Source organism: Salmo trutta, chromosome 12 (assembly GCF_901001165.1).
Source record: "Salmo trutta chromosome 12, fSalTru1.1, whole genome shotgun sequence".
Lineage (NCBI taxonomy): Eukaryota > Metazoa > Chordata > Actinopteri > Salmoniformes > Salmonidae > Salmo > Salmo trutta.
In genome coordinates, this window is record NC_042968.1 from 87,747,210 (window position 1) to 87,774,789 (window position 27,580).

General features: G+C 43.2%; 1 protein-coding gene across 1 annotated transcript; it reads right to left on the reverse strand.

Moving 5' to 3' along the window:
* Positions 1-411: 411 nt before the first annotated feature.
* Positions 412-3,103, reverse strand: tpbgl (trophoblast glycoprotein like). Its single transcript, XM_029766731.1, has 2 exons — positions 2,962-3,103; positions 412-1,367 (listed from the first exon to the last, which is right to left on the reverse strand). The coding sequence occupies exons 1-2, from the start codon at positions 3,101-3,103 to the stop codon at positions 412-414; spliced, it is 1,098 nt and encodes a 365-aa protein (XP_029622591.1).
* Between the last annotated feature and the right edge of the window lie 24,477 nt (positions 3,104-27,580).

The following is a 27,580-nucleotide window of genomic DNA, read 5'->3' on the forward strand; positions in this document are numbered from 1 at the left end:
TCATTATCTTCATACTGATAAAGTAGTTCAGTATAATCTGCAGAAGGAACTCCAACGATTTATTCTGTTTTGAAGTGAGTGCATGATTCAACAAAGTTATGCAGGCGACTCAGTACATTTATATTTTAAAAGTCTCATGTGGAAGATAAGCATGTTCTCTTTTGTGTTGTGAATGGTATATTTACAGATATGTACATTCAAGTACTGTACAATATGGTTCGTATTGCCTCCTCTTCAACGTAGGCCTATTGTCCTCCTTGAATAGCCACGACTGTTGTTTTCCAACGTATTATAAACAACTACAGCTGATAACAAACTGATACCAATAGTTCATCCGTTCAAGGACAGTTTACTCTGTATAGAAAAAGAATGGTGGATATATGGCATAGATTGACGAGTGAACACTGAACGTTAAACCGCGACGTTAGCCAACCGGGGATCGGAGTCCTGCTCATACCGGTAATGATACACTTCCATCTGGTCGCGGCACGCATCGCGGATGTTGTTGAGCCACCGTTTGATTCCTCTCCGGTTTAGATAGAGCACCATGAGGAATACTATGCCGATCAGCGCCAGGACTATCCCTAGGAACACGTAGGACACTGCCTCTAAGTTCTCATTGAGACAATCCACGTCCTCACTTCGTAACCGCTCTATTGGAATCCCCTTCTTGGCATCAGGCTCGGCGCACAGGAGGCGCGCAGCGTCCACGCACTGAGAAGAGTTCTTTAACCAGAAGTAGAACGACTCCAGCTCACAGTTACACCTGAACGGGTTTAGTGATAAATAGACGCGCACTTGCTTTTGACGGTACAAACTGGAGACGTTCTCTTTACCAATGTTTTCGATTGAGTTATTGGTTAAAACTAAAGTGTGGAGGTTGAATGCATCCAACCTTGAAATGGGTATGGTTTTCAACCGGTTGCCAGATAGCTCCAGCCGGTGGAGGTTGCATAAAATGTCTCCATGCAATGCATTGGAGAGCTGCGCCACAGCCAGTGCGAGGAGCGAGTCATTCAGGTAAAGGGAGCGGAGCTCCTGCAGACTGTGAAACGCCCGGTCTGAGATGTACACCAACCGATTGTGGCTCAAATCTAGCAAACGCAACCGTGGGAGTCCTGTGAAAGCGTCAGCCTCGATCACCATGATTCCATTATGTGACAGTGAGAGGGTCGTTAGCTTGAGTTTCGTCCCGTTATTCGAGGAGAACGCTCCACCTGGTAAGGTTGAGATGTTGTTCCCCCTGAGTATTAACGTGGTCGCCCACGCCGGTATGTCTCCCGGTAACTCGGTGTCCTCGTTGTCACGGCAGGTCACTGTCCCAGAGTCTCTGGCACAGATACAGGATAACGGACACTCATCCTCTGCTTTGACAGAAGAAAACAACAACAACAAACAGACAAACACCGCCGCTGATAAACAAAAACACTGTCCTTTCAGAGTAGGAAGAACGCCTCCTAAAACGTCACCAAAATAATACTTCCATGTCGTTTTCCTTCCCATTTTTACAGTAGAGGTCCAAACCTACAGGGAGACCGGACACACTCCAGTCTCTGTGACCACAGGTGCAGTAGTCTCTTCGGTCAGTTGGATGACAAAAAAACACTCAGTAGTCTTTATTCTTCTTCGTTCTCATGTTCCTTCTCTTTCCCAAAATGAGTGAGATGGTGGAAGAGGAAGAGGTTACGAGTTTGGGCGCGCGGACAGCAGCTCCTCTCTCTCCCTACCTCTCTTTCTCCCCCTCTCTCTCTCTCTCTGATGTGTTTTTATACGTCTCGTTTAGTGAGTGAGTGAGTCAGACAGACAGACAGAGGAGAAATCCCTGTAGCACTCTCACAGACTCACACAGCACGTGCAGACAGACAGCCTGACAGACAAACATACAGTCGCATTCTAAATCTCCCGAGTCCACCTCAACTTGTGATGGAGAGAACCCCACTAAACACTTTAGTTGAGCTGGTTGAGAGAGAGAGAGAGAGAGAGAGAGAGAGAGAGAGAGAGAGAGAGAGAGAGAGAGACTTGACAGTTGTCACTGGTCCTGGCTAGACACCCTAATTAAAAACAACCACTAGAGTGCTATCACTTCAACCTACACCCTTCGACTTCTAGCCTGTTACTATTCACAGCCACTAGCCTACTATCACCGTTGCTAGTCTACTGCCTTTCTGTTAAATGCCAGTCAGTTGCTGCTACAGTGTAGGCCCAATTGTTATACCGTTGCTTTAAAAGAACACTCAATTGTTGCTTTGAAAGTGATTAGCCATTATATGACTGTGACACAAACAATGTCCCAACTTTCATAGCCTACTGCTTGGTACAAACAGATGAGTTGGCCATGAATACTGAATATTTTGTTTACATGTGTTGTTGAACGTAGAGTATAGGATAGACACTATGGTGTCATCACAGGGTCATCCCATAGTCTATTGATTATCTGTATGACATAATCTATTCATCAATTCTCTGTTACTATAGATTACCCATGTGATTTTACTAACAGTTGATTTAAAGTCCAATATGTATTGAAATTGAGAAAGGTGAGTTGTAACTGTCACTTTTTAGGTTACCTTAAGGCCTGAATGGATGATCAAAAACAAGCCTATTTCTCTTATTGTATAATGGTACTTCAGGGCCAGTATTCATAGAAGCTCTCAGAGTAGGAGGGCTGATATAGGATTCGTTTTGCATTTTAAATCCTAGGCTAACGAATAAGAAGGGGGACCTGATCCTAGAAGGGGGGCCTGATCCTAGAAAGAAGACCTAATACTCCTACTCTGAGAAACTTCATAAATACGGGCCCATTAGTTTTGGCTGACTCGCAGCTCTGTGGATCACCCTAATGATAAACGAGGCTAAATACTAATGTTTGTGTCATACTTCGGTTAAACGATGTTTATTGTTCTGTGAAAATATTATTCGTAAAACCGGGGTGTGGTGTCTCGATGAGAGATGCCCCCTCACCTCGTTCCTGTCCCACCCGGTAAGATTTAGGGATCGCGGTGAAAGAGCGCAGTACATCAGGGACATCTACGCCACTGGTGGCGGGCGTACAATTTACCGCCCGGCTGGCGGCCTCTCTGAGAAGCGCTACAGTAAATTCCATTTCGCATCATACTTCAATTATAATGGCCACGGATTTACAGCGGCCCCTTGCTTGTTGCAAATCAGCGGTGGTAATTACGTTGGCCAAGTGTTTGTGTGTGTGGTGTGATTACGCCGGCCTGTGTGTGTGTGTGTGTGTGTGTGTGTGTGTGTGTGTGTGTGTGTGTGTGTGTGTGTGTGTGTGTGTGTGTGTGTGTGTGTGTGTGTGTGTTTGTTTGTGTATTCAGTCCTGTTTAATGGGCTTCAACCAACTGCTCCGTGATTTATCATTGTGCTACTGGAGTGGAACAACACACTTTTACCAGCTTGCTTATTAATTTATCCACTAGGGCTACAGCTACTAATTCCTATTGGGTTATTTCTGTTAACAATAGGATTTGTGTCGATTGATATTTGAATATTTTTTTACAAATTAATTTAGACTAACACAAAGAACTCTTCAAAAGGATTCAGCACCATGGACAGCAGCCACCACCCAGACCACTAGATAAGATATCAGCAGCACCACACAAAATACCACTCTATACCCTACATAGTGCACTACTTTTGACCAGAGCCCTAAGCGTCTTCCGTAAATTGCGGCCTTGAATCCGCCATAGGAATAGCTAGAAAGAATAAGATGAATTTCCGGTAATATGGATAACTATTGAAAGATAGCTGATATGCGTTTTTCTACGTTGTACTGGACACGGTACAACCTTTAGTAGGCTGCTAGCAGGCTATTCAGGTGGCCAAGTGAACACAAGGCTGTTTGTTTCAACTCAGTCACGAAGAGAAATAACTTTGCAGCTGTTTCTGATTAATAAACAGTGTCATGCCGGAGGGTGGTAACATTCAAATAAAACCCAGCCCTGAAACTAAACGTAGGCTGAAAATAATTTGTGCATAATATCATAGGAAAAGACACCCCATTCACATGGATTTTGCACGAAGTGGGCAGTTCGGATTTGTCACTTCAAATATATCATACTTTGACTAAACGATTATTTATTGACTTAAAGCTAGAATCTGCGAAAGGAAGTTGCCACGAGCAGCACCGCAGATATTGATACATGCACAGGTTCGCTTCACGCTGTTACATTGTGGTAGCCAGGGCACCAACACAGCGGAGAAGTTGAGCCTCGCGCGTCAATGCTCTTAGTTGTTGCAGAAATTGACCCACTATACTGTTTACTTTCTGCATCTAGGTTATATCGCTGAGTCTACCTTTAAACAATTTTGCAACATCATTGGTATGCTCTGGCCATCGTCTTTGAGCTTAGAAAAGTGGATTTCTAGGGTTTTCAGTACATTTATCTAAAGCCATCCTTTTAAATTTGCTGTACCTTTTAATTCGAATTTTCTCGACAGACTTACTAGACTATATGGAGAGAACGGTTAAGAATATTAGGGATCAATGAAAGAAGGCCATGCAAATTGTCACGTCCAGGGGGTGTTTGTTTAGAGTGTCTCGGGGTTTGTTGGTCTATGTGCTTATGTAAGAGGGGTGTTTGTTTAGAGTGTTCCGGGGTTTTTGGTCTATGTTCTATGTTAGTTTATTTCTATGTTCAGTCTAGTCTTTCTATTTCTATGTTTAGGGTTTGTTGATTGACCTTCAATTGGAGGCAGCTGTTCCTCGTTGCCTCTGATTGAAGGTCCTATGTATAGGGGTGTTTGTGCTATGGGGAATTGTGGGTAGTTGTCTCCTGTTTTGTGACTGTGCACCTGACAGGACTGTTTAGTGTCGTTCATTGTTTTGTATACGTGATTTGTTTGTTTTTCCTTCTTTTAAATTAATAAAGAAGATGAGTATACACGTTCCCGCTGCACCTTGGTGCAATCCTTACGACGCCCGTTACAGAACTACCCACCACCAAAGGACCAAGCAGCGGAGGAAGGAGCAGCAGGTGGACTACAGGGAGTCATGGACTTGGGAGGAGATCCTAGCTGGAAAAGGACCATGGAGGAAGACTGGAGAGAACCGGGAATGCTATGCAGGTACACAGGGGTTGGAGCATCGGGGAGAAGGATGGACATGGGCGGATGAACGAAGATTTTGGGAGGATAAACGAAGGAAGCTGGAGGAGACAGAGGCAGCCCCAAGAAATATTTGGGGGGGGCACATGGGAAGATTGGCTGGGCCAAGGGTGAGCCCTAAGCCAACTCCCCGTGCTTATTATGAGGAGCAACGAATGAAGAAGGCACCGAGCTATGCGGAAGTGCGCAATGTATCGCGAAGAAGCATTCAAATGCAGGTGCAATCGATAGAAGCTCCTCAGCGTGGCCAGGCTATATTAAGCACTCAGCCAGGAAGGGTTGTGCAGGCCGTATGCTCCAGACCTCCAATACATCTTCAGGGTCCGGTTTACCCTGTTCCCGCTCCTCGCACTAGCGTTGAGGTGCGTGTCCCTAGTCTGGCGCCTCCAAAGCCAGCACCACGCACTAGGCTTCCAGTGCGTCAGCCCAGTCCAGTACGTCCTGTTCCCGCTCCTCGCACTAGCCCTGAGGTGCGTGTCTCCAGTCTGGCATCTCCAAAGCCAGCACCACACACCAGGCTTCCAGTGCGTCAGCCCAGTCCAGTACGTCCTGTTCCCGTTCCTCGCACTAGCCCTGTGGTGCGTGTTCCTAGTCTGGTGCCCCACGCTTCAGGTCTTCAGTGCGCATTCCCCGTCCAGAGCTTCCGGCAACAGTGCCTCGTCCAGAGCTTCCGGCAACAGTGCCTCGTCCAGAGCGTCCGGCCACAGTGCCTCGTCCAGAGCTTCCGGAGACAGTGCCTCGTCCAGAGCTTCCGGAGACAGTGCCTCGTCCAGAGCTTCCGGCGACAGTGCCTCGTCTAGAGCCTCCGGCGACAGTGCCTCGTCCAGAGTGTCCGGCAACAGTGCCTCGTCCAGAGTGTCCGGCGACAGTGCCTCGTCCAGAGTGTCCGGCGACAGTGCCTCGTCCAGAGTGTCCGGCGACAGTGCCCCGTCCAAAGCTTCCGGTGACAGTGCCCCGTAGAGAGACGGCTCACAGTCCGGAGACAGCCGAGACGGCCCACAGTCCGGAGCCAGCAGAGACGGCCCACAGTCCGGAGCCGAGAGAGACAGCCCACAGCCCGGAGCCGAGAGAGACGGCCCAGAGTCCGGAGCCGAGAGAGACGGCCCAGAGTCCGGAGCCGAGAGAGACGGCCCACAGTCCGGAGCCGAGAGAGACGGCCCACAGTCCGGAATCGGAACAGCCAGAGTCGCCCTACAGTCCGGAATCGGCGCAGCCAGAGTCGCCCTCCAGTCTGGAGCTCCCAGAGTCGCCCTCCAGCCCGAGGTCTTCAGCTACGATCCTCAGCCCTGAGCCTTCAGCTACGCGCCTCAGCCCTGAGTCTCCGGAGACGCTCATCAGCCCTGAGTCTCCGGAGACGCGCTTCAGCCCGAGGTCTCCACAGACGTGCTTCAGCCCGAGCCCGAGGGGGGGGTGTAGCACAGGAACCGTCGGTGACGGTGGCCACCCTCCCTTCCCTCCCTTTAGTTAGGGAATTTTTTTGTGTGTTGGGGTTTATTTTGGTGTTTTTTTTGTGTGAGGTGCATCCGGGGTCTGCACCTTTTGGGGGGGGGGGGTACTGTCACATCCTGACCAGTAAAAGGGATTATTTGTTATTGTAGTTTGGTCAGGACGTGGCAGGGGGTGTTTGTTTAGAGTGTTCTGGGGTTTTTGGTCTATGTTAGTGTATTTCTATGTTCAGTCTTTCTATTTCTATGTTTAGGGTTTGTTGATTGACCTTCAATTGGAGGCAGCTGTTCCTCGTTGCCTCTGATTGAAGGTCCTATGTATATCAGTGTTTGTGTTATGGGGATTTTTGGGTAGTTGTCTCCTGTTTTGTGTCTGTGCATCTGACAGGACTGTTTAGTGTCATTCATTGTTTGTATACGTGATTTGTTTGTTTTTCCTTCTAATACTTATTTCCCTCATTAAAATGCAAATCAATTTATAACATTTTTGACGTGTTTTTCTGGATTTTTTTGTTGTTATTCTATCTCTCACTGTTCAAATAAACCTACCATTAAAATTATAGACTGATCATTTCTTTGTCAGTGGGCAAACGTACAAAATCAGCAGGGGATCAAATACTTTTTTCCCTCACTGTATGTGTGGAGAAAAAAAAGCACAGCACACCAACATCAAAACCTCATCCCAACTGTAAAGTATGGTGGAGGAAGCATCATGGTTTGGGGCTGCTTTGCTGCCTCAGGGTCTGGACAGCTTGCTCTCATCGACGTAAAAACGAATTCCCAAGTTTATTAAGACATTTTTCAGGAGAATATAAGGCTATCTGTCTGCCAATTGAAGCTCAACAGAAGTTGGGTGATGCAACAGGACAACGACACCAAAACACAGAAGTAAATCAACAACAGAATGGCTTCAACAGAAGAAAATACGCCTTCTGGAGTGGCCGAGTCAGAGACCTGACCTCAACCCAATTGAGATGCTGTGGTATGACCTCAAGAGAGCGGTTCACACCAGACATCCCAAGAATATTGCTGAACTGAAACAGTTTTGTAAAGTGGAATGGTCCAAAATTATTCCTGACCGTTGTGAAGGTCTGATCCGCAACTACAGAGGTTGAGGTTATTGCTGCCAAAGGAGGGTCAACCAGTTATTAAATCCAAGGGTTCACATACTTTTTCCACCCTGCACTGTGAACGTTTACACGGAGTGTTCAATAAAGACATGAAAACATATCATTGTTTGTGTGTTATTAGTTTAAAGACTGTGTTTGTCTATTGTTGTGACTTAGATGACGATCAGATCAAATTTTATGATCAATTTATGCAGAAATCCAGGTAATTCTGAAGGGTTCACATACTTGCCACTGTATTTTTGGGGGATTCATTGACTTCACCTTCCGTACAACTCTGCTGAATATAACACGAAACCTGCTTGATTACCAGGCACTGTAAAATCATGCTGCCTACGAATACGGAGAACATCAACACTAACATCAACACGCCAGAGGACATACCTATTATACTTGGGGCTCTGCTCGTGGTTTACCTCATATTTAGATTGTTTTATTCTGCTTTGCCACTAAAATCATAATAAACACTGAGAACAAAAATATTGTGTTATTGTTATCATTGTTATGCATATTATTATATTTCATAATAATAAGGGAGGGAGGGTAGTTAAAAAATTAACCCCAAAAGGAGGATCCATTAAAAAGGGTTCTTTGAAGAACTTATAGTGGTTCCCCCACAGTTTCAATTTGAAGAACCCCTAAAAGATCCTCCAGGAAACTACTTTTTTTGAAGGGTGGTTTTAGTTTTTGAAGTGTTTTTTGTTTGTATTTTTATTTTAGTTTACTAAGTAGATTTTTAGTTTCAGTTTTCATTTACTATAATAACCTTGACAAACACACACAGGCACGTTCTCTCTCTCTCTCACTCTCACTCTCACTCACTCCTGCCTTGAACATGTGGCATGTCATTCTGAAGTGGGTCTGAGTCTTGGGGTTTGGGAGAGGTGTTGTCAGTAGCATTACAGTACAGTGGGTTATTAACTGTCAGTCTTACCACAACATGTTGGCAGAGAGATTCACCCTCACTGGTGCAGTGACCTCATGCAACAAACACTGGATCAGCCATGGTAGACTCTGACTTAACCCGTGTAGTATTTATCTATCTAGACAGCTCTACAGTAACATCTAGTATTTATCTATCTAGACAGCTCTACAGTAACATCTAGTATTTATCTATCTAGACAGCTCTACAGTAACATCTAGTATTTATCTATCTAGACAGCTCTACAGTAGCATCTAGTATTTATCTATCTAGACAGCTCTACAGTAGCATCTAGTATTTATCAATCTAGACAGCTCTACAGTAACATCTAGTATTTATCTGTCTAGACAGCTCTACAGTAACATCTAGTATTTATCTGTCTAGACAGCGCTTCAGTTCTATCTAGACAGCTCTGCAGGTGTGTGGACTGAGTGGACGAAATGGTGTGTGTGTGAGAGAGAAAGGAGAGAGAAGGAGAGAAAGAGAGAGACCTCGTATGGGTGAGGGGAGGGTTAGAGAGAGAAAGACTTAGTAGTGGGGTGTAGGAGAGAGAGAGGGGGTGGGGGGTATATGCTGTTTAGCTAAGTCGCTTAGTCGCCACAATAACCCATCTAGTATTTATCAGTCTAGACAGTGCTACAATAATCCATCTACTATTTATCGATCTAGGCAGTGCTACAATAACCCATCTAGCATGTATCTATCAAGACAGCACCACAATAACCCATCTAGTATTTATCTATCTAGACAGTGCTACAATAACACATCTACAGTAGTATTTATCTATCTAGACAGCACTACAAAAAACCATCTAGCATTTATCTATCTAGACAGCGCTACAATAATCCATCTAGTATTTATCTATCTAGGCAGTGCTACAATAACACATCTAACATTTATCTATCAAGACAGCACCACAATAACCCATCTAGTATTTATCTATCTAGACAGCGCTACAATAACCCATCTAGTATTTATCTATCTAGGCAGTGCTACAATAACACATCTAACATTTATCTATCAAGACAGCACCACAATAACCCATCTAGTATTTATCTATCTAGACAGTGCTACAATAACAGATCTAACATTTATCTATCAAGACAGCACCACAATAACCCATCTAGTATTTATCTATCTAGACAGCGCTACAATAACCCATCTAGTATTTATCTATCTAGACAGTGCTACAATAACCCATCTAGTATTTATCTATCTAGACAGTGCTACAATATCACCAAATCCATTAGTCACCTCATCTGACACTGACACATATTCATGAGGTAGACTGAGTAGATGAGATGGTGTGTGTGGGGTAAGGAGAGAGCAGGAGAGAAAGAGAGAGACCTAGTAGGGGTGAGGGAGTTAGAGAGAGAGAGGGATTTAGTAGGGGGGGTGAGAGAGAGAGACCTAGTAGGGGGTGAGAGAGAAATAGAGAAAGAGAGAGACCTGGGGGGCGTCAGAAAGAGATAGAGAGAGACCTGGGGGGAGACAGAGATAAAGAGAGAGCTCTGTTGTGCCCTGATAAGCAGACTGAGACACATAAAAGACTTGACAGGATGGGGTCACAAACCAGATGTCTGGTTAAAATAACACTGAAGAGAAGATTTTGAAACCGACTTTGCTGTTCAGCTCTTTTTATCACACAGTAAACATATTTTTTGCTGATTCAAACTTGCTCTGTTAGTCATGGGCTGGAACAAAAGCCTGCATACCCAGTAAGTCCCCAGAAGCAGGGTAGTTCACCACAACACTGTTAGGTATTAGAGAGCACAGTAAGTCCCCAGGAAAAAGGGTAGATCAGTATCAAGTAGCATACTAAAGATTCCAATGAGGGTGGCTACCTACAGGTTGGGGTCAAATCCATTTCAGTTGCAGTGAATTCAGGAAGTACACTTACATTGCTTTAAAAAGCGAGAGAGAGGGATAGAGCGAGAGCGAGGGGTAGAAAGAGAGTGACAGTAAGAGAGAGAGTGAGAGAGCGAGAGAGAGGGGTAGAGCGAGAGAGAGAGAGAGAGTGAGAGGGTGAGAGAGTGAGAGAGCGAGAGAGAGAGAGTGATAGAGCGAGAGAGCGGGTGAGAGAATAAGACAGTGATAGAGCAAGAGAGTGATAGAATGGGAGAGCGAGAGAGTGATAGAGCGAGAGAGAGAGTGATAGAGCAAGAGAGCGAGAGAGTGAAAGTGATAGAGCGAGAGAGAGCAAGAGAGAGAGAGAGAGTGAGAGAGAGAGAGAGAGAGAGAGAGAGAGAGGGAGAGAGATAGATAGATAGATAGATAGATAGATAGATAGATAGATAGAGCTAGAAATAGAGAGAAATAGAAATGTATAGAGAAAGAGAGAGAAAGAGAGAGAGAGAGAGAGAGAGAGAGAGAGAGAGCAAAAGAGACAGACAGATAATGTAACCTTCCTGCTCTCCCTGATAAGCATTCAGCCAAATTAACAGCAGGTTTGTTTTCCAATGTGGTCGTAAGAGATGACCCCCTATTATTCCCCCAGTGTCTGAGAGGGCCAATCACACCACGACATCTGCTCTGCACCCCTCTCTCTCCTCAGGACCCTAGTACCAGGGACGTCCTCTCTATCTACCCTGTCCAGGAGGCAGGAGATACTGGCTGCTGGTAATCAGAGCTTGTTGCTGGGATATTGTTATGGTGTGTGTGTTATGGCCCCACGGTTGACATTGAACCCTGTAATTGATTTACCCAAGGCTGCCCATCCTCATTACCTAACTTAGGTGTGTGTGCCTGTGTGTGTGTGTGTGTGTGTGTGTGTGTGTGTGTGTGTGTGTGTGTGTGTGTGTGTGTGTGTGTGTGTGTGTGTGTGTGTGTGTGTGTGTATGTGTGTGTGTGACTACCAGCTCTAACAGTCTCACGTCAAAAACAGACTTTTATCCATGTTTCTCAAACATAACATTTCTAGGTTGTTCTAAACATCAAATAAGTTTAAGCATTAACTCTAAATTGCCCCTAGTGGCCAGTTTCCACATCATCTCCCGTCATCCACACGTCGAATGGATGTATCACGTCTTTGTGTGTGTGTGTTTGTGTGTGTCTGTATCTGTGTCTGTGTGTTTTGTAGAATGTGTGTGTATTGTGTGTGTGTGTGTGTGTCTGTGTGTTTTGTAGAATGTGTGTGTGTGTGTTTTGTAGAATGTGTGTGTATTGTGTGTGTCTGTATCTGTGTCTGTGTGTTTTGTAGAATGTGTGTGTATTGTGTGTGTCTGTATCTGTGTGTTTTGTAGAATGTGTGTGTATTGTGTGTGTCTGTATCTGTGTGTTTTGTAGAATGTGTGTGTATTGTGTGTGTCTGTAACTGTGTCTGTGTGTTTTGTAGAATGTGTGTGTATTGTGTGTGTCTGTATCTGTGTGTTTTGTAGAATGTGTGTGTATTGTGTGTGTCTGTATCTGTGTCTGTGTGTTTTGTAGAATGTGTGTGTATTGTGTGTGTCTGTATCTGTGTGTGTATTGTGTGTGTCTGTATCTGTGTGTTTTGTAGAATGTGTGTGTATTGTGCATACTGACTAAATTGGAACTCCAGCTCTCACAAACGTTCCGTTCCAATCCCTCAATCCTCCCCCCCTTTACCTCTCTGTTTTATAACAGCTCCGACTCTTTCCTAACCTCTCCCTCAACCTCTCCTTAACCTTAAACCCTCTGAAATTTGAATGACTGGAACAATTTCGAAGTTTGACATTGAAAAACATGGATACACTTCTAATTGTGACGTAGACTGTGAGAGCTTGTTGAATATTGAGTCCCCTTTTGCCCTCAGAACAGCCTCGATTCGTCAGAGCATGGACTCTACAAGGTGTCGAGTGCGTTCCACAAGGATGCTAGCCCATGTTGACGCCAATGCTTCCCACAGCTGTGTCAAAGAGGCTAGTAGTGAATCTCTGAATAACTCGTTCCGTCAGCGTGAAACAGCAAGAACCAGGATTCATTAGATCAGGCAATGTTTTTCCAATTCTCCAGTGTCCAGTGTTTTAGTTCCAAGGCCAATGTAACCACAGTGTCTTGTTTTTTGCTGAAAGATGTGAAACTCTGTAAGGCCGTCGGCTGTCATACCCCATTCATGTCAAGATACGACGAGTTGTGCATTCTTTTATGGGACTTTGGACACCAATGTTGTACTGGATTGTCAGTTGACTAACTGTAGCCCATCTGTTGCTCTGCACAATTTGTGTCAACTTCCTTTGTCCTCTTTCATCAATTACCATCAATTACCCATTTTTGACCATTGGCCTGCCATCTGCTGGTGTTCGTTGGGTGGTGGACCATTCTTGATACACACAGGAAACTGTTGAGCGTGAAAAACTCAGCAGCGTTGCAGTTCTTAACACACTCAAACGGGTGCACCTGGCACCTACTACCATACCTCATTCAAAGGCACTTAAATATTTTGTCTTGTCCATTCACCCTCTGAATGACACATATACTATACACAATCCATGTCTCAACTGCCTCAAAGCTTAAAATCATTCTTTAATTTTAACCTGTCTCCTCCCGTTCATCTACACTGATTGAAGTGTATTTAACAAGTGACATCAACAAGGAATCATAGCTTTCACCTGGATTCACCTGTACAGTCTATATCATGGAAAGAGCAGGTGTTCCTAATGCTTTGAACACTCAGTGTATATCAATAGCTCTGAGACATTCATCCATCAGTGTGTGTATGTGTGTGTGTGTGTGTGTGTGTGTGTGTGTGTGTGTGTGTGTGTGTGTGTGTGTGTGTGTGTGTGTGTGTGTGTGTGTGTGTGTGTGTGTGTTCATCCCTCTCCCCCACTGTGAATCTCAGAGGGTTTTCAGCTTCCATCGGTTTAACAGAAGCAGTAAGATGAACAGGCACAGTATGCAATTAGTTTTTAGATGAGAAATAATGTTGAATCTACCTACCTAGACACCCACCCACACACCTCCCTCTAGCTCTTCTAGTAACTGTACAATCTTAGAAAAAAAGGTGCTACCTAGAACCTAAAATGGTTCTTCGGCTGTCCCTATAGGAGAACCCTTTGAATAACCATTTTCGGTTCCAGGTCGAACATTTGGTTCCAAATAGAAACTTTTTTGCTTCCATGTAGAACTCTTTCCACAGAGGATTTTACCTGGAACCCAAAGTGGTTCTATCTGGAACCCAAAATGGTTCTATCTGGAACCAAAAATGGTATTACCTGGAACCAAAAAGGGTATTACCTGGAACCACAAAGGGTATTACCTGGAACCAAAAAGGGTTTTACCTGGAACCAAAAAGGGTTTTACCTGGAACCAAAAAGGCTTATACCTGGAACCAAAAAGGGTTATACCTGGAACCAAAAAGGGTTTTACCTGGAACCAAAAAGGGTTTTACCTGGAACCAAAAAGGGTTTTACCTGGAACTAAAAATGGTTTTACCTGGAACCAAAAAGGGTTATTCAAAGGGTTCTCCTAGGAGGACAGCACAAGCTCCTTAAACACCACTCCTTAAACGCTACTACACCCACTATATAAATTATGGGAAAGGAAGAGTGGAGGAAGAGTGGAGGTAGAGTGGAGAGATGGAGGATGGGTCAAGGAAGAAGAGTGGAGGAAGAGGAGTAAAGGAGGGTTAGAAAAGGGGGAGGAGTGGAGTGGAGAGATGGAGGAGGGGTCAAGGAAGAGGAGTGGAGGAGGAGGGGTCGAGGAAGAGGAGTGGAGGAGGTGTGGAGGAGTGGGCCCTTCCCTGTTGCGGGATACGGTCGAAGATGGTTTGTGTTATCTGTCTTAGCGTCAATAGTTAGCTGCGTTGTAATGGAGTGGGCCGTGGCCAGACAGACACAATCACCAGCGCCAGCCAACCTCATAAGGCCATGGCATTCAGTCAGGGCAGTTACGGATCCTTATGTCACAGTACTGTAATATATTCAACCGTACACAGCACCAGCCCCAGCCACAGCCATCATACAAGTCTCCCGGTCAGAGCAGTCACTGGCCATGTCCCAAATGGCCCCCTATTTCTATTCCTAATACAGTGCACTACTTTTGACCAGGGCACTGCTGAAACCTTGAGGGTTGGGGAGTAGCAGGAAGAATGGAGGGGGCCAGCAGGTGAAGATACTAACAGAAATTAGTTTGGGTTGCTTAACTTTAGGATATTAATTCATGGAGAGACTATCGGCTCCATGGGCATGTATTTTAGTTTTGATTTTAAGTTATGTTTGGTAATTTTGTTGAAAGTAGTTGTTAAATCTTTACATGTTTGGGATAGGGGGCAGTATTTTCACGGACGGATAAAAAATGTACCCGATTTAATCTGGTTACTACTCCTGCCCAGAAACCAGAATATGCATATAATTAGTCGATTTGGATAGAAAACACTAAAGTTTCTAAAACTGTTTGAATGGTGTCTGTGAGTATAACAGAACTCATATGGCAGGCCAAAACCTGAGAAGATTCTATGCAGGAAGTGCCCTGTCTGACAATTTGTTCTCCTTCTAGGGCATCTCTATCAAAATACAGCATCTCTGCTGTAACGTGACATTTTCTAAGGCTTTCATTGGCTCTCAGAAGGCGCCAGAAAGTGGAATGAGAGCTCTACAGTCTCTGGGCGAAAAACAGCAGGAGTTTTTGTGAGTGGTCCTGCTGAGAACAATGACACTGGAGCTTGCGTGCACGAGACGACTCCATGTTTTTCTTTCAGTGTTTGAATGAATACAACGTCGCCCGGTTGGAATATTATCTCTATTTTACGAGAAAAATAGCATAAAAATTGATTTTAAACAGCGTTTGACATGCTTCGAAGTACGGTAATGGAATACGAACAAAACGGAGCTATTTCAATATAACTATGGATTATTTCGAACCAAAACAACATTTGTTGTTGAAGTAGAAGTCCTGGGAGTGCATTCTGACGAAGAACAGTAAAGGTAATCCAATTTTTCTTATAGTAAATCTGAGTTTGGTGAGTGCCACACTTGGTGGGTGTCAAAATAGCTAGACGTGATGGCCGGGCTATCTACTCAGAATATTGTAAAATGTGCTTCACCGAAAAAGCTATTTTAAAATCGGACACCGCGATTGCATAAAGGAGTTCTGTATCTATAATTCTTAAAATAATTATGTTTTTTGTGAACGTTCATCGTGAGTAATTTAGTAAATTCACTGGAAGTTTTCAGTGGGTATGCTAGTTCTGAACAAAACATGCTAATGTAAAAAGCTGTTTTTTGATATAAATACAAATACAATATCATGTATTGTATAACATAATGTCCTAGGGGTGTCATCTGATGAAGATCATCAAAGGTTAGTGCTGCATTTAGCTGTGGTTTGGGTTTTTGTGACATATATGCTAGCTTGAAAAATGGGTGTGTGATTATTTCTGGCTGGGTACTCTCCTGACATAATCTAATGTTTTGCTTTCGCTGTAAAGCCTTTTTGAAATTGGACAATGTGGTTAGATAAAGGAGAGTCTTATCTTTCAAATGGTGTAAAATAGTCATATGTTTGAGAAATTGAAATTAAGAGCATTTTTTAAGGTTTTTCGTATTTCGTGCCAGGCGCTACCATTGGATATTGGCTAGCGGAACACCTGTACATAAGAGGTTAAAGTGACTATCCATATATGATGAACAGAGAGAAGCAGCAGTGTAAAAGAGGGGTTGGGGCGGGACAATGCAAATAGTCCAGGAAGCCATTTGATTACTTGTTCAGGAGTCTTATGGCTTGGGGGTAAAAACTGTTGAGAAGCCTTTTGGTCCTAGACTGGTACCGCTTGCCATGCGGTAGTAGAGAGAACATTCTATGACTGGGGTGGCTGGGGGCTTGACAATTTTTAGGGCCTTCCTTTGACACAGTCTGATGTAGAGGTCCTGGATGGCGGAAGATTGGCCCCAGTGACGTACTGTGCTGTATGCACTACCCTCTGTAGTGCCTTGCAGTCGGAGGCCGTGCAGTTGCCATACCAGGCAGTGATGCAACCAGTCAGGATGCTCTCGATGGTGCAGCTGTAGAACCTTTTGAGGATCTGAGGATCCATGCCAAATGTTTTTAGTTTCCTGTGGGGAAATAGGCTTTGTTGTGCCCTCTTCACAACTGTCTTGGTGTGTCTGGACCATTCTATTTTGTTGGTGATGTGGACACCAAGGAACTTGAAGTCTCAAACTGCTTCACTACAGCCCCGTCGATGAGAATGGTGGTGTGCTCGGTCCTCCTTTTCCTGTAGTCCACAATCATCTCCTTTGTCTTGATTATGTTGAGGGATAGGTTGTTATTCTGGCAGCACCCGTCCAGGTCTCTGACCTCCTATAGGTTGTCTCAGCCTACCACTGTTGTGTCGTCTACAAACTCAATGATGGTGTTTGAGTCGTGGGTCAACAGGGAGTACAGGAGGGGACTGAGCACGCACCCCTGAGGTGCTCCAGTGTTGAGGATCAGTGTGCCGGATGTGTTACTACCTACCCTCACCACGTGGGGGCGGCCCGTCAGGAAGTACAGGATCCAGTTGCGGAGGGAGGTATTTAGTCCGAGGATCCTTAGCTTAGTGATGAGCTTTGAGGGTACTATGGTGTTGAACGATGAGCTGTAGTCAATGAATAGCACTCTCACATAGGTGTTCCTTTTGTCAGGGGAGAAAGGGCAGTGTGGAGTGCAATAGAGATTGCATCATCTGTGGATCTGTTTGGGCGGTATGCAAATTAGAGTGGGTCTAGAGTTTCTTGAATAATGATGTTAATGTGAGCCATTACCAGCCTTTCAAAGCACTTCATGGCTATTGACGTGGGTGCTACGGGTCTGTAGTCATTTAGGCAGGTTGTCTTAGTGTTCTTTGGCACAGGGACTATGGTGGTCTGCTTGAAACATGTTGGTATTACAGACTCAATCAGGGACATGTTGAAAATGTCAGTGATGACACCTGCCAGTTGGTCAGCACACGTCCTGAGCACACGTCCTGGTAATCTGTCTGGCCCCGCGGCCTTGTGAATGTTGACCTGTTTAATGGTCTTACTCACGTCGGCTACGGAGAGCGTGATCACACAGTCGTCCGGAACAGCTGATGCTCTCATGCATGCCTCAGTGTTGCTTGCCTCGAAGCTAGCATGGAAGTGATTTAGCTCGTCTGGTAGGCTCGTGTCACTGGGCAGCTGGCGGCTGTGCTTCGCTTTGTGTCTGTAATAGTTTGCAAGCCTTGCCACATAAGACGAGCGTCAGAGCCGGTGTAGTACGATTCAATCTTAGTCCTGTATTGGCGCTTTGCCTATTTGATGGTTCATCGGAGGGCATAGCACGATTTCATATAAGCTTCCGGGTTAGAGTCCCGCACGTTGAAAGCCTCAGCTCTATCTTTTAGCTCAGTGCGAATGTTGCCTGTAATCCATGGCTTCTGGTTGGGGTATGTATGTACAGTCACTGTGGGGACGACGTACTCAATGCACTTATTGATAAAGCTGGTGACTGATTTGGTGTACTCCTCAATGCCATCGAAAGAATCCCAGAACATGTTCCAGTCTGTGATAGCAACACAGTCTTGTAGTTTAACATCTGCTTCATCTGACCACTTTTTTATAGACCAAGTCACTGGTGCTTCCTGCTTTCATTTTTGCTTGTAAGCATGTAAGCACGAATCAGGAGGATAGAATTGTGGTCAGATTTACCAAATGGATGGCGAGGGAGAGCTTTGTATGCACGTCTGTGTGTGGAGTACAGGTGATCTAGAATTATTTTCCCTCTGGTTGAACATTTAACATGTTGATAGAAAACTAGGCAAAGCTGATATAAGTTTCCCTGCATTAAAATTCCCGGGCCCTGCTTATTTCCTTATACAGCTGACTGAGTGTGGTCTTAGTGCCAGCATCCATCTGTGGTGGAAAATAAACAGCCACGAAAGTATGGATGAAAACTCTCTTGGTAAATAGTGTGGTCTACAGTTTATCATAAGTTACTCTACTTCAGGCGAGCAAAATCTAGAGACTTCCTTAGATATCGTGCACCAGCTGTTGTTTACAAAAATGCACAGACCGCCCCCCCTCGTCTTACCAGATTGCTCAGTTCTATCTTGCCGGTGCAGCGTATATCCCGCTAGCTCAATATCCATGTCATCATTCAGCCACGATTCCGTTAAACATAAGATGTTACAGTTTCTGATGTCCCGTTGGTAGGATATTCGTGATCGTACCACGTCTAATTTATTGTCCAATGATTGCATGTTGGCAAGTAATATTGACGGTAATGGCAGCTTTCCCACTCGTCGTCTGCAGATCCTTACAAGGAACCCCGCTCTGTGTCCTCTGTACCTGCATCTCTTTCTCTTGCCAATGACGGGGATCCTGGCTTGTCGGGTGTTCGAAGTACATCCTGTGCGTCCTGCTTGTTGAAGAAAACATCTTAGTCTAATCCGAGGTGAGTGATCGCTGTCCTGATATCCAGAAGCTCTTTTATGTCGTAAGATACGGTGGTAGAAACATTATGTACAAAATAAGTTCCAAATAATGCCAGAAAAGACATAAAGCACAATTGGTTAGGTGCCCGTAAAACTGCTGCAATTTCTTCCGGCGCCATTTTACAGTATTAGCTTTGTTGTTTCTGATTTCCTTTGAGCAGTGTTTTCCAAATGGTGAGTTCAATCTTGGGGCGTTAATGGGGAGAACCGGTTGAAAGTTTCTGTTGGCTGAATGAGCGACACCGGTTGAGCATTCCTACAGCATTTCCTTCCAGAAGCCATGAGAAAGTTGTCCAGCTGCGGGGACTGTGTGAGGGGATTTATATTACTAACTGTACTTATTGGTGGCACAGACGCTGTTTCATCCTTTCCTACACTTAAATTACCCTTGCCTAACGATTGCGACTGAAGATGGGAGTCACACATACGCCCAAACAACAACATGAAGAATTATGTAGAATTATGTATGCGTCTCCATTTTGGATAGATAATTCTTCATGTTGTTGTTTGTTTATCGTTTTCCAATTTTCCCAGAAGTGGTTAGAGTCTATGGATTCTTCAATTACATTGAGCTGAATTCTGACGCGCTGTTCCTTCTTTTTCCACTTCTCCAATCTTTTTGGCTCTATAACAAAGAACAAACAGCAAAAACATATACATGATCAAGTACAAATCTTAGAATCAACTATTAAAGACTACCAGAACCCACTGGATTCTACAATTACATTATATGAACTACAGGCCAAAATAAAAACCCTCCAACCCAAAAAGGCCAGCTTCCACCCCTAAGCCATTAGACTGCTGAACAATTCATAAAAATCTCCTCCAGACAATTTACATTGACACATTGACACCAAATGATGCATGCAGAGCAGAATTAGGCCTATACCCGCTAATTATCAAAATCCAGAAAAGAGACATTAAATTCTACAACCACCTAAAAGGAAGTGATTCCCAAACCTTCCACAACAAAGCCATCACCTACAGAGAGATGAACCTGGAGAGGAGTCCCCTAAGCAAGCTGGTCCTGGGGCTCTGTTCACAAACACAAACAGACCCCACAGAGCCCCAGGACAGCAAAAATAATTAGACCCAATGAAATCATGAGAAAACAAAAAGATAATTACTTGACACATTGGACAAAATTAACAAAAAAACAGAGCAAACTAGAATTCTATTTGGCCCTAAACAGAGAGTACACAGTGGCAGAATACCTGACCAATGTGACTGACCCAAATTTATGGAATGCTTTGACTATGTACAGACTCAGTGAGCATAGCCTTGCTATGAGAAAGGCAGATCTGGCTCTCAAGAGAAGACAGGCTATATGCACAATGCCCACAAAATGAGATGGAAATTGATCTGCACTTCCTATCCTCCTGCCAAATGTATGACCATATTACAGACACATATTTCCCTCAGATTACACAGATCCACAAAGAATTCAAAAACAAACACGATTTTGATAAACTCCCATATCTACTGGGTGAAAGACCACAGTGTGCCATCACAGCAGCAATATTTGTGACCACGTTGCCACAAGAAAGGGCAACCAGTGAAGAACAAACACCATTGTAAATACAACCCATATTTAGGTTTATTTATTATCCCCTTTGCACTTTAATTATTTGAACATCGTTACAACACTGTATATATACATAATGACATTTGTAATGTCTTTATTCTTTTGGAACTTCTGTGAGTGTAATGTTTACTGTTCATTTTATAATTTATTTTGTATATTATCTACTTCACTTGCTTTGGCAATGTTAACATATATTTCCAATGCCAATAAAGCCCCTTAAATTGAATTGAATTAAATTGAATTGAGAGAGAGAGGTGGGGGCAGTGACGCAGGAGAGAAAGAGTAGGTGACCAACTCTGGTCAACAGTCAACTCAACAGCCAACTCAACAGTCAACTCAACAGTCAACTCAACATTACTCATCTCATATGTATACACTGTACTCTATACCATCTACTGCATCTTGCCTATGCCGTTCGGCCATCGCTCATTCATATATATTTATGTACATATTCTTATTCATTCCTTTACACTTGTGTTTATAAGGTAGTTGTTGTGAAATTGTTAGGTTAAATTACTTGTTAGATATTACTGCATGGTCGGAACTAGAAGCACAAGCATTTCGCTACACTTGCATTATCATCTGCTAACCATGTGTATGTGACAAATACAATTTATTTGAACAGCCAACTCAACAGCCAACTCAACAGCCAACTCAATAGTCAACTCAACAGCCAACTCAACAGCCAACTCAATAGTCAACTCAACAGCCAACTCAACAGCCAACTCAATAGTCAACTCAACAGCCAACTCAACAGTCAACTCAACAGCCAATTCTGGTCAACAGTCAACTCAATAGTCAACTCAACAGCCAGCTAAACAGCCAACTCAATAGTCAACTCAACAGCCAACTCAACAGCCAACTCAACAGCCAATTCTGGTCAATAGTCAACTCAACAGCCAACTCAACAGCCAATTCTGGTCAACAGCCAACTCAACAGTGAACTCAATAGTCAACTCAACAGCCAACTCAACAGCCAACTCAACAGCCAACTCAACAGCCAACTCAATAGTCAACTCAACAGCCAACTCAACAGCCAACTCAATAGTCAACTCAACAGTCAACTCAACAGTCAACTCAACAGTCAACTCAATAGCCAACTCAATAGTCAACTCAACAGCCAACTCAATAGCCAACTCAACAGCCAACTCAACAGCCAACTCAACAGTCAACTCAACAGCCAACTCAACAGTCAACTCAACAGCCAACTCAACAGTCAACTCAATAGTCAACTCAACAGCCATATCTGGTCAACAGCCAACTCTGGTCAACAGCCAACTCTGGTCAACAGACAACTCAGGTCAACAGCCAACTCTGGTCAACAGCCAACTGTGGTCAACAGACAACTCAGGTCAACAGCCAACTCTGGTCAACAGCCAAATCTGATCCATTATTTCTAAATCAAGAGAGAATGTTTTGAACATGCGGTGGTGGAGGTGGGGTGAATGAATGCATCTCAATTTGTCCAATGAGAATGATAACTTGTGCCTAACCAAAGGTGATTCTGATATTCTCTTTTTTAGGGTTTATTACTAAAATCTGCCGCCAATGTGTGGAGGTTTGTGTGTGTGTGTGTGTGTGTGTGTGTGTGTGTGTGTGTGTGTGTGTGTGTGTGTGTGTGTGTGTGTGTGTGTGTGTGCGTGTGTGTGTGTGTGTGTGTGTACAGTGAGGGAAAAAAGTATTTGATCCCCTGCTGATTTTGTACGTTTGCCCACTGACAAAGAAATGATCAGTCTATAATTTTAATGGTAGGTTACCCGCCTACCAAAACTTGTGATTTGTTGGGAGAGTTGAGGAGCCTCCATGGAATTTTATTCCCTCCATTTTTTCCAAAATCTCAGAGAGAAGTTTACATTCTCCCCATAGCGGTCAGGGATATCCGAGACAAAAGACCGATGGACCATGGTAAATCTCAGGGAGAAGCTGACATCCCTCCACCAGACCGGTCAGGGATATCCGACAAAAAAAAGACCGATGGACCATGGTAAATCTCAGAGAGAAGTTGACGTTCTCCACCGGACCGGTCAGGGATATCCGAAAAAAAAAGACCGATGGACCGTGGTAAATCTCAGAGAGAAGTTGACGTTCTCCACCAGACCGGTCAATGATATCCGAGACTAAAGGTCAAAAGTCATGCACGATATAGAGAATAGGGTGCCATTTGAATCCTCCAGCTTCCTCCAGTATCCACCATCCATCACCAAGCCCTTACTCATTCTCCTACCCACTCAGGGTGAGCCTCTCTGGGCTAGCAGCTGCTGCTCTTCGCCGTGGGCAGCTCAACCTTGTGGAGATGGATGGCCAGCCGGGCCAATGGACTCTCTGCACACAGAAGGTTATGGATGATGTGTCGGGGTGAAGAGATGTGTGTTGAGAGGCTAGGACTACAAGGTGAAGAGAACTGTGTGTTGAGGGGCTAGGACTACAAGGTGAAGAGAGATGTGTGTTGAGAGGCTTGGACTATACGGTGGAGAAATGTGTGTTGAGAGGTTAGGGCTATAAGGTAGAGAACTGTATGTTGAGAGGCTAGGACTATAAGGTGGAGAGATGTTAGGTTGAGAGGTTAGTACTATAAGGTAGAGAACTGTGTGTTGAGAGGCTAGGACTATTAGGTGGAGAAATGTTAGGTTGAGAGATTAGGGCTATAAGGTGGAGAACTGTGTGTTGAGAGGCTAGGACTATAAGGTGGAGAGATGTTAGGTTGAGAGGCTAGGACTATAAGGTGGAGAGATGTTAGGTTGAGAGGTTAGGACTATAAGGTGGAGAGATGTTAGGTTGAGAGGCTAGTACTATAAGGTGGAGAAATGTTAGGTTGAGAGGTTAGGACTATAAGGTGGAGAGATGTTAGGTTGAGAGGCTAGGACTATTAGGTGGAGAGATGTTAGGTTGAGAGGTTAGGGCTATAAGTTGGAGAACTGTGTGTTGAGAGGCTAGGACTATAAGGTGGAGAGATGTTAGGTTGAGAGGCTAGGACTATAAGGTGGAGAACTGTGTGTTGAGAGGCTAGGACTATAAGGTGGAGAGATGTTAGGTTGAGAGGCTAGGACTATTAGGTGGAGAGATGTTAGGTTGAGAGGTTAGGGCTATAAGGTGGAGAGATGTTAGGTTGAGAGGCTAGGACTATTAGGTGGAGAAATGTTAGGTTGAGAGGCTAGGACTATAAGGTGGAGAACTGTGTGTTGAGAGGCTAGGACTATAAGGTGGAGAGATGTTAGGTTGAGCGGCTAGGACTATAAGGTGGAGAGATGTTAGGTTGAGAGGCTAGGACTAAAAGGTGGAGAGATGTTAGGTTGAGAGGCTAGGACTATAAGGTGGAGCGATGTTAGGTTGAGAGGCTAGGACTATAAGGTGGAGAACTGTGTGTTGAGAGGCTAGGACTATAAGGTGGAGAGATGTTAGGTTGAGAGGCTAGGACTAAAAGGTGGAGAGATGTTAGGTTGAGAGGCTAGGACTATAAGGTGGAGCGATGTTAGGTTGAGAGGCTAGGACTATTAGGTGAAAGGAAGGTCCAACTAAAATTATACTTATCCTAACTCCTCCGAAAGACACATAGAAGAGGAGAGTTTTGAGCAGAGGGCAGCAATACTGAGGTGCCCACAGAGTTGGCAAGTGTTTTCATTAGGGGATATAATGCTGAGAGAGAGAGAGAGAGAGAGAGAGAGAGAGAGAGAGAGAGAGAGAGAGAGAGAGAATATTACCTCCGGGAGTTAGCCAAGACATCCTTGTCCTTTATCAATCTACTCTACATTACAGATGGATGGACAGACAGCGAGAGGAGGAAGAGATGGATAGATAGGGGGGGAGAGATTAACTACATTTATTTCAGGACAGCGAATTAAAATGGGGAAGGTCATTATTTTTATCAGGCGAGGGAGGAGGCGAGGCGAGGGATGAGGCGAGGCCTATTCTTAGCTGTGACCTGTCGGCTTGTAGAGATGACAGATGTAAAGTTTTTAGCACGGCCCGTCTGCATCCCAAATGGTTCCCTATTCCCTATATAGTGCACTACTTTTCACCAGGGTCCATAGGCCAGTCCCAGACAGACACAGATCACTGCTTCATCAAAGATCCTGTCCTGGGAAGAGAGTGATTTAGAATGGCAGATCAGAGGCAGAGATTGGGAGCTGTGCGTGCTGGAAATATGACAATATATATTGTGTAGGAAGAAGTAGTGGACCACGATTTAAACACTTCTGACTTCTTTGTGACATCAATCCTTGATGATGTCGTTTATGCACCTTGTCTTGCTAATTAATTCAAAGTGTCTACTAAGCTAAAAGGAACTAAACTAAACTAAACGTAACTGAACTAAACAGAACTGAACTAAACTAAATGGAACTAATCTGAACTAAGCGGAACTAAACGGAACTAAAGTAAACTGATCTAAACTAATCCCACATCATTATAAGGTTGTCTGAATATTGTTTATTGTATGATAATATCATGTAGTGGATATAATAACATATAGTGTATATAGAGTATATATATATATTATCATATAGTGTATAACCAGTATATTTAATACCATATAGTTTATAACCAGTATATAAAATATAATATAATGTATATACAGTATATGTAATATAGTGTATAACCAGTATATATAATATGATATAGTGTATATTCAGTATATGTAATATCATAGTGTATATATTTTAGTCATTTAGCAGACGCTCTTATCCAGAGCGACTTACAGTAGTGAATGCATACATTTCATTTCATGCATTTATTTATTTTTGTACTGGCCTCCCGTGGGAATCGAACCCACAACCCTGGCGTTGCACACACCATGCTGGCGTTGCAAACACCATGCTCTACCAACTGTACCACAGTGAAGACTGTATATCATATCATAGTGTATATACAGTATACATAATACCATATAGTGTATAACCAGCATATATAAGTTTATATAGTGTATAACCAGTATATATATATAATATCATATAATGTATATAAAGTATATATAACATCATAGAGTGTATATACAGTATCTATAATATCATATAGTGTACATACAGTATCTATAATATCATATAGTGTATAACCAGTATATTTAATATCATAGTGTATGTACAGTATATTTAATATCATAGTGTATGTACAGTATATATAATATCATATAGTGTATAACCAGTATATTTAATATCATAGTGTATGTACAGTATATATAATATCACACAGTGTATAACCAGTACATATAATATCATATAGTGTATAACCAGTATATATAATATCATGTACTATATGTACAGTATATATATAATATCATAGAGTGTGTAACCAGTGTATATAATATGATATAGTGTATTTACAGTATATATAATATCATATAGTGTATATACAGTATATATAATATCACATAGTGTATAAACAGTTTATAAAATATCATAGAGTATATAGTGTATATATAATATCACATAGTGTATAACCAGTATATATAATATCATATAGTGTATATACAGTATATATAGTATCATGTACTTTATATACTGTACATATAATATCATCTAGTGTATTACCAGTGTATATAATATCATATAGTGTATAACCAGTATATGTAATATCATATAGTGTATATAAAATATCCTATAGTGTATAACCAGTATATTAAATATCATATAGTGTATATACAGTATATATAGTATAATGTAGTGTATATACAGTATATATGATAACATATAGTGTATATACTGTACATATAATATCATATATTATATATACAGTATGTATAATATCATATAGTGTATATACTGTACATATAATATATTATATATACAGTATGTATAATATCATATAGTGTATAACCACTATTAATAATATCATATACTATATATACAGTATATATAATATCATAGAGTGTATATACAGTTTATATAACATCATATAGTTTATATACAGTATATCTACTATCATCTTTTTGCTGATGATGTGTTTCAGATATATCTGCCCTGTCCGTGTATTGAATGATACTATATGAAATGGCAAAGAAAACTTGGTTTTTGCTCTGACATGTACTGTCAACTGTAATGGCAAAATAAAATTCTAAATTAATTTTAGAATAAGGCTGTAACGTAACAAAGTGTGGAAAAGTCAAGGGGTCTGAATACTTCCGAATACGCTGTATATAGCGCATGTCAGAGCAAAACCAACCCATGGGATCAAATGAATTGTCCGTAGAGCTCAGAGAAAGCATTGTGCCAAGAAACAGATCCGGGGAAGGGTACCAAAAAATGTCTGCAGCATTGAAGGTCCCCAAGAACACAATGGCCTCCATCATTCTGAAATGGAAAACGTTTGGAACCACCAAGACCCCTCCTAGAGCTGACCCCTCGACCAAACTGAGCAATCGGGGAGAAGGGACTTGGTCAGGGAGGTGACCAAGAACCCGATGGTCACTCTGACAGAGCTCTATAGTTCCTCTGTGGAGATGGGAGAATCTTCCAGAAGGACAACAATCACTGCAGCACTCCACCAATCAGGCCTTTATGGTAAAGTGGCCAGACGGAAGCCACTCCTCAGTAAAAGGCACATGCCAGCCCACTTGGAGTTTGCCAAAAGGCACATAAAGACTCTCAGACCATGAGAAACAAGATTCTCTGGTCTGATAAAAATAAGATAGAACTCTTTGGCCTGAATGCCAAGTGTCACGTCTGGAGGAAACTTGGCACCATCCCTACTATGAAACATGGTGGTGGCAGCATCATGCTGTGGGGATGTTTTTCAGCGGCAGGGACCGAGAGACTAGTCAAGATCAAGGCAAAGATGAACAGAGCAAAGTACAGAGAGATCCTTGATGAAAACCTGCTCCAGAGTGCTCAGGACCTCAGACTGGGGCGAAGGTTCACCTTCCAACAGGACAACAACTCTAAGCACACAGCCAAGACAACGCAAGAGTGGCTTCGGGACAAGTCTCTGAATGTCCTTGAGTGGCCCAGCCAGAGACCGGACATGAACCCGATGGAACATCTCTGGAGAAACGTGAAAATAGCT

Excerpts from the sequence above, each read along its gene's own strand:
- tpbgl (XM_029766731.1), bottom strand. The coding sequence starts at position 3,103 with ATGGAATTTACTGTAGCGCTTCTCAGAGAGGCCGCCAGCCGGGCGGTA. Across the intron at positions 1,368-2,961 it reads CCGGGTGGGACAGGAACGAG|CAGAGGATGAGTGTCCGTTA; the intron begins GTGAGGGGGCAT and ends CTTCTGTCAAAG.